Here is a 15,591-nt window from a genome sequence, read left to right as displayed (position 1 = left end):
ATCCGAATTCAGTGGCGCTAAAGGTCATCCTTTATGATCTTTTCTGACATCAGCCGCTCCGTGACCCGGGTCACGGAACAACTAGTGTCATACAAAGTGTGAACATAGCCTAAAGGAGTATTCCCATCCCTTTGAGTTCAATGCTCAGAAATGTTCTTCGGTTCTATAGAGAATGAATGAAGTCCTGGCTAAGCACAAGCAGTGCGCTCTATTCACTCTGGAATGTGGATCAGTTCTTGGGATCACTGAAGTGGGAAACCCAACAGTTAGAAAACGAGCAGATGGTGGGGAATCTGTCACTAGGTTTATGTGGCCTTAAATGTGGGCAGCATATACTAGTGACAGAAATGCTGAACAGATCGGTATATTACTTCCATCATTCTGTTCAGCCGTTCTCCTAATATGCAGGAGACTAGGGTTCTTGCCACACCCCTCTGCCCACCCTCCAGCTGCTGATTGACAGTTGACTACCTATACACAGCATGGATAAATAACTGCCAATCAGCAGCTTATGGGCGGAGTTTTCTGCTTCTCATGAATATCCAGGACTACTGAGCTCATGCACATAATGAAAAGGACTAGTTATTGTCCACGTTATTCAGGAGGAGATCTCTGGAAGTAAGTGATACATCATTCTGTTCAGCTTCTCTATCACTAGTTCATGCAACCCTTAGATAGGATGGCACAAACCTACTGACAGAGTCTCTTTAATAAGATGGCAATGCACCAACACAGAATAATTAAGAAATAAAAGGATTTGCTTACCCTAAAGTGATTCTCACGTATCGAGCCCTTGGCCAAATACATCTTGTTGTTAGCTCCTCTTAAATGCTCATAGAAGGTTTCCTCCAGGCGGAAGCTGTCCATAAGGTCACAACCAACATACAGGTTAAAGTTTTCCCCCGTCAGTTGAACTGTAATATTTTTCCACTGGGAGTCGGCCAAATCGACGTCCTCCAAGGAAATGACATTCTGTGAGCCCTCCACCCAATATATAAGGTCCAAGGTATTGGCCCGGCCATTGGAAACCAGCTCAAACAATCTATTGGAGATGCCGGGGCCCTCCACAGAGATAATTGTTCCTCGGTTGAGTTTGTCTTGCCTCATGGAAGCAGTAAGGATAAAGCCTTCATTTTGTTGCATCAAGTCAATAATTTGCTTCATCTTTTCCGATTTAACAGGCGGTATATGATCAAAGCGAAGGAAGCGAAAGGCCGGGGACTGAGGATCCTGTCCACGGAACAGTTTGACTCCAATGGTCTTCTTGTTTATGTTACTGGCGTCAAATAGATCAAACGTGGTTTCATCTTCTTTCTCTTCATCTAAAATAATTACAATTTATTGAGTTTTCAATATATTATTTCAACGTTTTGTTGCCTGTATAGTTTAATTAAGCTGGCTGAAATTTATTCAGTTCACATCTGTTTAAAGGGGTACTTTGTTTCTTTCAAATCAACTGGTTTCAGAATGTTATATAGATTTGTAATTTGCTTCTATTTAAAAAAAATAATTAAGTATTGCAGTAATTATCAGCTGCTGTATGTCCTGCAGGAAGTGGTATATTTTTTCCAGTCGGACACACTGCTCTCTGCTGCCACCTCTGTCCATGTCAGGAACTGTCCAGAGCAGGAGAGGTTTTCTATGGGGATCTGCTACTGCTCTGGACAGTTCCTAACATGGACAGAGGTGGCGGCAGAGAGCACTGTGTCAGACTGGAAATAATACACCACTTCCTGCAGGACATACAGCAGCAAATAAGTATGTGCAAGTAACTGGGACATCCCTGGGAACTTAGCTTCACCCAGATAACCGGGGCTTGTATCGCCCTAGGAGGACGAGTCACTCGACACTGTAGCGCTCTCTGCTGCCACCTCTGTCCATGTCAGGAACTGTCCAGAGCAGGAGAGGTTTTCTATGGTGATTTGCTATTGCTCTGGACAGTTCCTGACATGGACAGAGGTGGCAGCAGAGAGCACTGTGTCAGACTGGAGAGAATACAACACTTCCTGCATGACATTCAGCAGCTGATAAGTACTGGAAGACTGGAGATTTTTAACTTTCTGAAACCAGTTGATTTGAAAAGGAAAACCAACCAAACAAACAAACAATGTTTTGCCAGAGTACCCCTGTAAGGCACAGCCTGTTAAAATATAGTATCTGGTATTTAGAAACTGTATTGTAACTTATTTTAGTTGACATAAAATACCATTAGAATTACATCTACAATAATTCCTATGCAGTTTACAGACTGGCCAGACATTTATATTCCCCCTAGAAGGAGCGTACCTTGAGCACGAAGGGAAGCGCAGAATGTAATAAAAACCGGCAGCCACACCAGCTTTCTTTGCAGCATAACTCCTACAGAGGAAAGAAGGATTTAAGAAGGTGAGAATGGCGTCTTGTAGTCTCTGCAAACAGATAACAAGTGGCGGTATGACATATAAGTAAGTACTGTGTGAACAACCCTATTAGACACTGGACAAGACGAGTTTATTATTCCGTAAGATTAAGCCGTGTCGGGGATTAGATTGGGATCACGCACAGGGGGGGGAGATTTATCAAACATGGAGTAAAGTGAAACTGGCTCAGTTGCCCCTAGCAACCAATCAGAATCCACCTTTCATCCCTCACAGACTCTTTGGAAAAAGAAAGGTGGAATCTGATTGGCTCAGTGGGAACGGGGCCAAACACCATGTTTGATAAATCTCCCCCAGTTATGTCTAGTGATCCAGCAATGTCCTAAATGGAAATGGATGGGAACGCCAGCTGACACAGACTGGATTGCAACCTACCTCTCATCCTTTGCCGCTTAGGCCCTATTACACCAAATGATTACTGTCCATACTTGGCCAATTACCGGCCACTCTGGATAATAATTTTTTTTCGTAGTAGGACATGTTGGAAGGCAACGATCAGCGACAGATTGTTGTCTTAGATGTTCTATTAAAAAGATAGCGATAGTGGCGGTCTGCCACCCGTTGCTCCGCATAATAGGTGCAGCGCCAGCAGACCACTGCTCTCGTCAATGGGCCACCCGGACGATTTAAGGATCATCCTGGCACAGTCCCTCCTGCTGCTTCACGTGACACGAACCGCCCATCCCCTGTGCCTCCCCACACGTCTGTGTGTGTAATAGCACAGGTAGTGAGCAGGGAATTAGGCGTTAGAGAGCTCGTTTCCCCCTTACTATGGTGTCGTTAGGCCCTTAGGGTATGTTCATACTGGGTGAAAAAGTCGGACTCTGTTAGACCGCCGCTCTGCTATAGACTCTGCTCAGAATCCCGCCTTGCGTGTCTCCACTCTCCGCTCAAAGAATTGACACATTGCGGCAGAAAGCAGAGGCGTGTGAGGCATTCCACTGACATACTTCATCACACTGGGGGGCCGGCGGGCCTGCCTCCAGTGCTTCAGGGCGAGCCGGTGTTTGAAGATACATCGGGTACATAGTGGTACATTCGCTTTACCATAACTGAAGCAGAAGTTGATGTTGTAAGTGATGAAAAAAATATTAAAATTACTTAATAAATACAATGCATAGAATAGGACTCAAAAATTCTCCCATCTTAATGACTTGTAACAGAAGAAGACAAAGAAGGTTAGGCCTGATGTTATATCTTTGGCCCTGTCAATCAAGAAAACAACCCAGGGGTTATTGGGAAAGACTGGCTGTCTACCTGGCGGACGCATTTCTACTCAATTAACGGAAAAAAAAACATTGTCTAAAAAATCATTAAGGGTCAGAAGAACTAAAAGAAGAGGCGGCTATTCCTGATAAAACAGCACTTTGTTGCCGTATTTTGTGCAACGTATACAATGTTAGACAAGTAATCGCTATATAAGTATACAGGCTAAGTAAATGCTACATGACAGACCTTGTAAAAATAAAAATTTCAACCAGGAAATAACCCAAATAAGGGTGACAAAAGCCGATATTATTACACCCCATAAGAGAACACAAACGTGATGTCTTTCAACACCTATCAATTATACACACCAATTTTCCCATTTCCAAGTATAGGAGAAATGACCAATAATGTGATTCTCTTGTCTCAATACGATATACAGTGGTACCTTGGTTTAAGAGTAACTTGGTTTAAGAGCGTTTTGGTTTAAGAGCTCACAGTTTTTCAAAATTGTGACTTGGTTTAAGAGCATTGTTTTGGTTTAAGAGCTCCCTGTACTAGGTGGGAGCGCGAGTTGGGGAGGGACATGGTCTATATAGCGGGGTCTACAGCCCTGTACTCTAACCCTGGAAGTCTCCCTTGCCTTCCAAATCATAGCAGATCCACTTCAGGCTGGGGCTTACATCAGGGGACAGGACTGTGGAGGTAATCTCTTCATAGCTGTAACCCCTCTCTCCCCGGACATAGAGTGCTGCATGTATGTGCCCACATCTGCCCTGCTCATTCCTTCCTGCTCCCTGCAGTCTCTGTCAGTCCTGATGAGTCCATGCTGAGCACACACCCCTTCCCCATTGCTGTCATGTGACCACACAGACCTCTGACAGCAGCCCTGCTTCTCTATTCTAGCCTGTTGTACTACGCTGCTACATTATAGGGATCTGCAGTTCCATCCTGTATCTACAAACTGCTGCTGTGTTTTAGGTTTATGCCCTTACTATACATTATATACCACATGCTGCTATACTGTACAGTAACCTATAATATCACATATTCAGCTGTTTATAAATGTCTGTTTCATTTGTCTTACATGTTATTCAAAATATAAAATCATTATTTTTGGGGAGTGGAACCAATTGTCTGCATATCAGTGATTTCTTATGGGAAAATTTGCTTTGGTTTAAGAGTGGATTTGGATTACAAGCGCCGTCCCAGAACGAATTATGCTCGTAATCCAAGGCACCACTGTACAATATACAATACTATAAAAATACTGGAGTTCAATTGTAACAAGCATACCCATCCAGGCTCCTCTTACGACACTGAATCTTCAGGCACACCATTTAACAGTTCTTGGCACTGGATTCTGCTTGTTTACTAGTTTACCGTTTTTTATTTAGTTTTTTCTACCGTTCTTTAATTGATCCATTGCATAACTATTCTAGGGATTGCTCAACACTATGATTGCTATGCGTGACTCTTGGCTTGTCTGACTATATTTCTGATTACTCCAGAATACAGCTTTCCAGTTCTGCCTCACCTCCTGTACCGAACCCAAGGCTTGTTTTTGCTTGACCTGTCAGATACAGGGTCATTGGTCTGGATCAAGCACAGAAGGGTTATCGTAATACTCAAGGCAGAGGCAACAACAGGTAAACAGGTACAGGTCAAATACAGGATAGCAGATCACAACTATGGAAAACCAGACTATTGTTAGCTTACGCACAGGTGGGCATCTAGAGCAGCCTCAAAGAGGTAGTGCCAGGCAGGGATAGGTTGGAGGACACATTTGTATTGTGTGCAATGGCCCTTTATGTACCGTGAGAGTATGTGTGTGCTAGACGAGGAACAGCAGCCATGGTAGAGAAAGCAGGGGACAGGACAGAGGCCTGGATGCAGAGAGGTTGAGCAGTGATTTACCAGCGGTGAGTACCAGTACAGACCATACACTGGTGGGTACTAACCATGTCCCTGAAGTCCTAGGGTCATCAGAGTAACTCCAAAACCAAAGCAAACCACAATACTAGGTGGCACTAGATGGTGAAAGCTGAAACCTAGGGCAGCATATCCAGTCCAGTCATAGACAGCTTGTCATGTCTGCACAGAGTTGTCTTCAACCTAAGACTGGTACAAGTTAATGACAGTCACAAGTTACGCAGTTGAAATATATAACCCCTGCCAAAAGACTATAGAATCCCCACACATGGCCAACCCTGTTAAAGCTCAGAATAATACAGCATAGACATTGAGGGGTGCAGGAAGGTAGAAGCCCTAGGAAGTCATGGAAAACGTGGATACAGCCACAGGCCATAGGCTGTATGCATGTTTTATAATACTTCCTAGGGCGGCATCCAACTTCGGCAGCCACCGGTAATCAAATGCCGCACACTTGGGTTCCAACAAACTCAAGCATGCTCGAAATACGCTCAACTCTATTCGTAACCAATTTGGTCACTAACTGGAGTTGCTAATTTTCTATATGTGGATTGTGCAAGTTCACCTACCTTACAGGGGAGACTAGGTATTTTAAACAATTCTAGACTTGGCAGATTATCGTTCTGTGATGGAAATGATCATCAACTGATGGTGTTAACTCCTAACTGCCTAAAAATCATCGGCTGCTGACCAAGTATCGATGCTTTGCCAGCAACAACTTTGTACGTACAGTCCCTGTCCACGCTCCCAGTGTTCTCACTTCTCCTCGCTCCCGCAGCCACCAATGGAACTTCTGAACCGGTCTCTGAAAAGTCAGGCCAGTCAGCCAATTACAGGCTGATGGACGGGACAGAGACTGGTTCAAAAGTTCCAGTGGCGGCTGCGGGGAGAGGGCAGAAACAAGAAGAACACCGGGAGCGTGGACAGGTATGTATAAAAAAATTTTGTTTTAGTTTTTTTTACAAGTTCATCAGCCCTTGTGTCACGATTATTGATCCGTGTAATAGGCCTTAAGAGTAAGAGAGTGCCGATCTAGCAGATTGGCACTCCCTTATTCAGAAAATCGAAAGAAAGAAAAAAGTTTTTGTGCCAATGCAAATTGAGGCGTCCCAGTCATACAAGGAAATTAATCATATAGTAGACTTCTACTTCTGCGTGTGTAGCGCACGGCTACGTCTATGAATTGAATCAAAGTATTATGCAGATTCCTGGGCTATTTTTGGAGCAGCAAGACTGAACTAGAATAAGAATCTCGTGAAAACCCGGGACTGACTTGGTAACGCTCGCTGCCTCAGGACCTGAATGAATCGATCAGTTACAGGAAATAGTTTAATGATGTTTATTCCATTGCGGCACCTCCGAATGTCTAGGTTAGTGCTGCTCCATAGAGTTGCATTGAAATATAATAACCTACTCTCTGTGCGTATTCCATGGTAAAATAATGATTATTTTATGAACAGTAACTCCGTAGGCCAAAAATACAGGGGCACTTTTTTTTTCAGGTATAAGGTGAGAATATAGCTTCCAGATGTTCTTAGAAGTAATTTTCCAGATGAAGTACAGAGGCTCAGAATCTTTCAACTAGCAAATCCGAGCAGTGCGTCATGTGGGTATTCATGGGTAGACTTTCAAAAATGACTTTTCAGTTTCCCGGAAAGTGACTGGTTTTAATTTTAACTACTAAATGGCTAATTTGGTTTAGGCGGCAACTTTTCCCTTACCCTAGCTAATGTGTGGGAGTTACCCTGCTCAGGAGCCAAAGCCAAGACTTGCTCTCTAGGTTTCCAGCAGCAAGAACCTCCAAGAAAAAAAAAAGTCTGGGGAAAAAAAAAAGTGACTGACTGTGAGACATCTTAGAATTACTCCTACCCATAAGTGTTTGCCTAAACAATTTTTAAAACCATAGAGGTAGGATTGAGAAGTGTTTAAAAACGCTGATAAATTTGCTGGCCCAGATTTACCCTTAGACAGGGTAAACTAGCACTAGACAGTCTAAGGGTACTATTACACCGGACGATTATCGTTTAGATTCTCGTTATATCGTTCGAATCTAAACGATAATCGTTCGGTTGAATAGCAGTTAACGACTAACGATCGAACGAGAAATCGTTAATCGTTTAGTAAGACCTGGACCTATTTTTATCGTTGCTCGTTCGCAAATGGTTCGCATTGAATAAGACGTCGTTTGGTCGTTCGCAGTAGTGACGAACGCAATAGCGACGACAAGACGACCGCAAGAACGATCATAAGTAGCAATTATCTTTCCATGTAAATGGGTGAACGATTACATAATAGCGGTCGTTTTGGATCGTTTATCGTTAAAGATTATGCGAACGATAATGGTCTGGTGGAATTTATCCCAGGGGCTCGTGCTTTTTAATAATTTTGTCATATTCTTAGATTGCCTAGTCTAAGGCTATGTTCACATACCGATGAAATGATGGCCATTTTTATTGGATGGCCGTCATTTAATGGCAAATAAACATTCCTATAATAATGGCCATCATTTTAACAGTGCCCATAACCCTTATGCAAAAGTCAGCCGAGCCCACCACTGTTGGTGGATTCAACTGATTCTCTAAGGTTTATTTTTTTTTGGCTTTGCTGAATGTTCATGTGTATGGAGATATAGGAAGAGATAACTATTGGCCAAACCAACATTCAGACATTGGAAGCGGAGGACCAGCTTAAGTTTAGACTAGCTATCGGTTAGGTTAAACTGTGGCAGAATCTTGTGGCAGAATTCTTTTTTTCCAGCAAAGCTTGCATCTTAAAGTGTACGTATCATTTCATGCTGGCAGAAGGATACGCTGTAGAATCCTGACGGTATGGTGTACATTCAGGCGTGCGCCAGACACTGTATTCTTCCCAAAGCACTGGAAATGAATTGATAGGTACTAGAGCAAATTTCGCACACGCTCGGGTTCGTTTGATTCTTTTTGGCTGCAGAAGCCAGATACAGGCCTAGAGAGTCCTGTAAAACATGGATAAAGCCATAGGCCATAGACTGTATCCAGGACTCCCTAGGGTTGCATCCAACTTCAGCAGCCACCGGTAATCAAATTCGCTCAACTCTAAAACGTATCCTTTAAGCAAAGCCTCCTTTTACTGCAACCACCAATAAAAATCCAGCTCACTCCTGTTCTTCTCGCAGGGACTAGCAGCGGACACCACCACAAAGTCCAGCATCAGAAGATAAGAGCAATTCAAGCTTTATTCGTTGTATCTAAAAGCTCCATACGGACACAAGTGATCAGGAGAACAGAACAGAATGATAAAAAAAAAACAGAAACGCAATGGCAAATGTCAGTAACCACAATCAGGTTCTGTTCACACTGGAGCCGGCTTCTTTAAATATAGACCCATGCAATATCACAATGAAAAAATATCATCTGCCTTATTAAAGTGTCGCTGTCATCATAGAAAACCTTTCACATGTCATAGAGACACGGTTAACAAGGAGTCCAACAGCATCCAAGTGGAGCATTCTTCAAAACTTTGTTGAATGATCAAGGACACAATACGAATACTCTTGGAAGCCATTGGACTCCTTGCTAACCGTATCTCTGTCCACTTGGGGTTGGGGACCAACCAGCAGACATCTGACACACAGCTGCAACATTGGGACTACTGGTGCTGTTGGATCTACCTTGCTCCCTGATGTCATAGAGACATGTCAAAAGTTTTGACCGATCTGGGTCTGAATGTTCATAGAAGGAACCGGGAGAAGAACTGGCTAAGTACAATCTTCTCCCGGCTCTGTGTCATGTGACCAGTTGGGTTCATAATGTAAGTCTATGGAGCCCAACTGATTATGCTGACACAGAGTGGGGTGAAGATCCCTCACCTTCCAGATCATAGCAAATCCACTTCAGGCTGGGGCTTGCATCAGGGGACAGGACTGTGAAGGTAATCTTTTCATAGCTGTAATCCCTCTCTCCCCGGACAGAGAATGCTCCTATATTGTGCCCACATTTTCCCTCCTCATTCCTTCATACTCCCTTCAGTTTGTCAGCCCTTGTATTTCCCATCCTCTCCATTACTGCTATAATATGGCTGCACTTACACTCAGCTATTCACACTGCTGCTATAATGTGCCTGCACTTACACTCAGCCATTCACACTCCTGTACAGAAAAGTTTCTGTCACTGTCCTCCTGCACAGCTCTGTGATTCTCACTTCCTGATTGGTCAATGCTGAACACACCCCCTTCCCCTACTGCTGTCATGTGACCTCTGACAGGAGCCCTGCCTCTCTATTTTAGCCTGTTGTACTACGCTACTGCATTATGGGGATCTGCAGTTCCATCCTGTATCTACAAACTGCTGCTGTTTTTTCATTCTTATGCCCTTACTATACATTATCCCCACATAATGATTGTACAGTAACTTGATGATAATTTGACACATCCACCTTTCTAAATGTTTGTTTTACCTGTTTTTTTTTTTTTTTTTTTTTTTTTAAATCATTATTTATTTATTTTTTTGGAGGGGGGGGGGGACCAATTCTTAATAGGAAAATTTGCTTTGGTTTAAGAGTGATTTGGATAACAAGCACAGCAAGGAACGAATTATGCTCGTAATCCAAGGCACCACTGTATGTCTTTCCGTAATATAGTTATATATGTTCCTGTAATATGGGTATATATGTTCCTGTAATATGGGTATATATGTTCCTATAATATGGGTATATGTGTTCCTGTAATATGGGTATATATGTTCCTATAATATGGGTATATATGTTACTATAATATGAGTATATATGTTCCTATAATATGGGTATATATGTTCCTGTAATATAGGTATATATGTTCCTGTAATATGAGTATATACATTGGCACATGAGAATAAAGTACATGTGTTAAATTATAACAAAGGAAACCGCTCACGTAGCTCATCAGCCAAGACAGACAAACCTCACATCTATAATAAAATTCTCTGTGTGCTGAGGTCAACAGGGGTCACACACAACCATGTTATTAACCATCCAAATACTTTCTTCAGGATGAAGGAACACAATGCACTATATTGTTCTAGAGCCGTCTATAGGGCTGGCAAATCCTCCTGAGCATTGAATGTTTATGTTTATTATATGATATCACATGGACGTCTGGGCCTGACCTTACATGCCGGAGACCGGGGTGTTGTGTGTCTATATGGTGGAGGGAGTGAGGCATAAAACAGGAAAGACTGAATCTGTATAGTCTGGAGGAAAGAAGAGAAATGGAGGACATGATGGAAATCTTTATATATGTTACAGGAGGAAGAAGGGAAAGGAGGGACATGATGGAAACCTCTATATATGTTACAGGAGGAAGAAGGGAAAGGAGGGACATGATGGAAACCTTTATATATGTTACAGGAGGAAGAAGGGAAAAGGAGGACATGATGGAAACCTTTATATATGTTACAGGAGGAAGAAGGGAAAGGGAGGACATGATGGAAACCTTATATATGTTACAGGAGGAAGAAGGGAAAGGGAGGACATGATAGAAACCTTTATATATGTTACAGGAGGAAGAAGGGAAAGGGAGGACATGATGGAAACCTTTATATTTGTTACAGGAGGAAGAAGGGAAAGGGAGGACATGATAGAAACCTTTATATATGTTACAGGAGGAAGAAGGGAAAGGAGGACATGATGGAAACCTTTATATTTGTTACAGGAGGAAGAAGGGAAAGGGAGGACATGATAGAAACCTTTATATATGTTACAGGAGGAAGAAGGGAAAGGAGGACATGATGGAAACCTTTATATTTGTTACAGGAGGAAGAAGGGAAAGGAGGACATGATGGAAACCTTTATATTGGTTTCCAATATACACTTATTACGGGAAATGCTTATAAAGTGCTTTTTTTCCCTGCACTTACTACTGCATCAAGGCTTCACTTCCTGGATAACATAGTGATGTCACAACCTGACTCCCAGAGCTGTGCAGGCTGTGGCTGCTGGAGAGGATGATGGCAGGGGGACACTGAGGGACACAGGGCACTGGAGGGACACTGAGCATCCCCCTGCCATCATCCTCTCCAGCAGCCACAGCCTGAACAGCTCTGGGAGTCAGGTTGTGACATCACCATGTTATCCAGGAAGTGACATCACCATGTTATCCAGGAAGTGCCATAACCAGGTTATCCAGGAGGTGACATCACCATGTTATCCAGGAGGTGACATCACCATGTTATCCAGGAAGTGACATCACCATGTTATTCAGGAATCAAAGCCTTGATGCAGTAGTAATTGCAGGGGAAAAAATCACTAAGAATTTCCTGTAATAAGTGTATATTGGTGATCTGTATAGTTTTGAGGGGCAATACAATACTTTGATAAAAAAAAATTTTGCCAGACTTCTCCTTTAAAAAAATATGTCTGGTGTACCCCTTTAAGGCAATTTTTTTAACACATTGGCTGATGGCTTCTTTGATTTGTCATCCTATAAAATCTTCCACAATCCATAGGCACATGGGATTACTGATAACACCCATCCAACTAAGCTTTCCACAGCCCACTTATATAGTGCTTTGGGGATGAGAATAGTAATCGTAAAGAAAGTGTCCAGCAGGTACTTAGGCCTCATTACATTGGTGACAGTTATGTGTGAACATAAAATCCCCTTTCTTGCAGCTGTTTGTGGTTTACAGTCATTCTGTCCTGTGTTAATCTCCCCAGAAGTCAGGTTAATGCTGTGTCTCCCTCATACATATGTAAACCAGCCAATGTGAACAAGAAGAGCTAAAGTAAAAATAAAAGTGCCAGAGATTTGTAGTTTACTTCTGCTTAAAAATCTCCAGTCTTCCATGACCTATCAGCTGCTGTATGCCCTGCATAAAGTGGTGTATTCTTTAATCTAAAACAGTGCTCTCTGCCACCACCTTTGTCCATGTCAGGAACTGTACAGAGCACCAGCAAATCCTCTCCTGCTCTCCAGACTGGAAATAATCCACCACTTCCTGCAGGGCATACAGCAGCTGATAAGTACTGGAAGACTTGAGATTTTGTTTTAATAGAAGTAAATTACAAATCCCTGGCCCTTTCTGGTATCAGTTGATTTGAAAGATTTTTTTTTTTTTTGCTGGAGTACCCCTTTAAATTCACACTATGGATATTATGCTGCTAAAGTCATTGATTTATAGAGTAAAAACAATGAATCAGGCTCCATTATAGCTGTATGGCACTTTACAATACTACAATGAAATTATTCCATTACTTTACTGTTAGAAATTGGTGTGAGGCCATTACAAGCCACAATAAAAAAAAGTATCTGTTTTTCCGCTCTACAAATATAGGGACAAAGGGGGAGATTTATCAAACATGGTGTAAAGTGAAACTGGCTCAGTTGCCCCTAGCAACCAATCAGATTCCACCTTTCATTTTCCAAAGAGTCTGTGAGGGATGAAAGTTGGAATCTGATTGGTTGCTAGGGGCGACTGAGCCAGGTTTACTTTACACCAGGGAAGAGGAACCTTCAGCCATTCAGCTGTTGCAAAACTACAATTCCCATCATGCCTGAACAGCTGGAGGGCTGAAGGTTCCCCATCCCTGCTTTACACCATGTTTGATAAATCTCCCCAATAAAGTGATACATAAAAATATGTTTTCTTCCGTCTATAAATAAGAAAAAGGTTCAACAAAATGATCCTATTAAGTATGAGGAGTAAGGGGCCAGTATGAGGAATCAGGGGCCAGTATGAGGAATCAGGGGCCACTATGAGGAGTCAGGGGCCACTATGAAGAGCCAGGAGCCACTATGAAGAGTCAGGAGCCACTATGAGGAATCAGGAGCCAGTATGAGGAGTCAGGAGCCACTATGAGGAATCAGGAGCCAGTATGAGGAGTCAGGAGCCAGTATGAGGAGTCAGGAGCCACTATGAGGAATCAGGAGCCAGTATGAGGAATCAGGAGCCAGTATGAGGAGTCAGGAGCCACTATGAAGAGTCAGGAGCCAGTATGAGGAGTCCGGGGGGCCACTATGAGAAGTCAGGAGCGACTATGAGGAGTCAGGAGCCACTATGAGGAATCAGGAGCCAGTATGGGGCGTCAGGAGCCAGTATGGGGAGTCAGGAGCCAGTATGGGGAGTCAGGAGCCAGTATGGGGAGTCAGGAGCCACTATGGGGAGTCAGGAGCCACTATGGGGAGTCAGGAGCCACTATGAAGAGTCAGGAGCCAGTATGAGGAGTCCGGGGGGCCACTATGAGAAGTCAGGAGCGACTATGAGGAGTCAGGAGCCACTATGAAGAGTCAGGAGCCAGTATAAGGAGTCCGGGGGGCCACTATGAGAAGTCAGGAGCGACTATGAGGAGTCAGGAGCCACTATGAGGAATCAGGAGCCAATATGGGGAGTCAGGAGCCAGTATGGGGAGTCAGGAGCCACTATGGGGAGTCAGGAGCCACTATGGGGAGTCAGGAGCCACTATGGGGAGTCAGGAGCCACTATGGGGAGTCAGGAGCCACTATGAAGAGTCAGGAGCCAGTATGAGGAGTCCGGGGGGCCACTATGAGAAGTCAGGAGCGACTATGAGGAGTCAGGAGCCACTATGAAGAGTCAGGAGCCAGTATGAGGAGTCCGGGGGGCCACTATGAGAAGTCAGGAGCGACTATGAGGAGTCAGGAGCCACTATGAAGAGTCAGGAGCCAGTATGAGGAGTCCGGGGGGCCACTATGAGAAGTCAGGAGCGACTATGAGGAGTCAGGAGCCACTATGAAGAGTCAGGAGCCAGTATGAGGAGTCCGGGGGGCCACTATGAGAAGTCAGGAGCGACTATGAGGAGTCAGGAGCCACTATGAAGAGTCAGGAGCCAGTATGAGGAGTCCGGGGGGCCACTATAAGAAGTCAGGAGCGACTATGAGGAGTCAGGAGCCACTATGAAGAGTCAGGAGCCAGTATGAGGAGTCCGGGGGGCCACTATGAGAAGTCAGGAGCGACTATGAGGAGTCAGGAGCCACTATGAGAAGTCAGGAGCCAGTATGGGGAGTCAGGAGCCAGTATGGGGAGTCAGGAGCCAGTATGGGGAGTCAGGAGCCAGTATGGGGAGTCAGGAGCCAGTATGGGGAGTCAGGAGCCAGTATGGGGAGTCAGGAGCCACTATGGGGAGTCAGGAGCCACTATAAGGAATCAGGGGCCATTATGAGGAGTCAGGAGCCAGTATGAGGAGTCCAGGGGCCACTATGAGAAGTCAGGAGCCAGTATGAGGAGTCAGGAGCCACTATGAGGAATCAGGGGCCATTATGAGGAGTCAGGAGCCACTATGAAGAGTCAGGAGCCAGTATGAGGAGTCAGGAGCCAGTATGAGGAGTCCAGGGGCCACTATGAGAAGTCAGGAGCCAGTATGAGGAGTCAGGAGCCACTATGAGGAATCAGGGGCCATTATGAGGAGTCAGGAGCCACTATGGGGAGTCAGGAGCCACTATGGGGAGTCAGGAGCCACTATGAGGAATCAGGGGCCATTATTAGGAGTCAGGAGCCAGTATGAGGAGTCCAGGGGCCACTATGAGAAGTCAGGAGCCAGTATGAGGAGTCAGGAGCCACTATGAGGAGTCAGGGGCCAGTATGAGGAGTCAGGGGCCAGTATGAGGAGTCAGGAGCCACTATGAGGAATCAGGGGCCATTATGAGGAGTCAGGAGCCAGTATGAGGAGTCAGGAGCCACTATGAGGAGTCCGGGGCCAGTATGAGGAGTCAGGAGCCAGTATGAGGAGTCCGGGGCCACTATGAGGAGTCCGGGGCCAGTATGAGGAGTCCGGGGCCACTATGAGGAGTCAGGAGCCACTATGAGGAGTCCGGGGCCACTATGAGGAGTCAGGGGCCACCTCCCCTGAGTGCGGCTCAGCATTCCCTCTTTGGCAGGGACACTTTTGGGCTTTGGTAAAGTCTCGCACTCAGGTGCTATTTCTGACACGTTCCATGGACCATAACAGATAGAAGCGCAGAAGGAATCCCGCTCACTCCCAATAATATTATTATCCAGCAGAAAAGACAATTGTTACAGTACAAAGAAAACAACGGGATCGGTCGGCTGGGAGACACATAGTTAATAAA

The 15,591-nt window shown here is 44.4% G+C and overlaps 1 protein-coding gene across 1 annotated transcript in view; it reads right to left on the bottom strand.

The window, feature by feature from the left end:
• The window catches only part of THBS2 (thrombospondin 2), a 61,265-nt gene that overhangs the window by 44,194 nt on the left and 1,480 nt on the right, over positions 1-15,591 (bottom strand). The window contains exons 2-3 of the mRNA XM_069954388.1: positions 2,287-2,358; positions 766-1,322 (exon numbers count right to left, since the gene is read on the bottom strand). Of these exons, the coding sequence (XP_069810489.1) occupies positions 766-1,322; positions 2,287-2,353 (624 nt within the window). The 5' untranslated portion in view covers positions 2,354-2,358. The remainder of the gene's footprint in view (positions 1-765; positions 1,323-2,286; positions 2,359-15,591) is intronic.

The sequence above is a fragment of the Dendropsophus ebraccatus genome, chromosome 15 (genome assembly GCF_027789765.1).
Source record: "Dendropsophus ebraccatus isolate aDenEbr1 chromosome 15, aDenEbr1.pat, whole genome shotgun sequence".
NCBI lineage: Eukaryota > Metazoa > Chordata > Amphibia > Anura > Hylidae > Dendropsophus > Dendropsophus ebraccatus.
The sequence above is the reverse complement of the archived record's forward strand: the minus strand, read 5'-3'. Positions and strand labels throughout refer to the sequence as shown.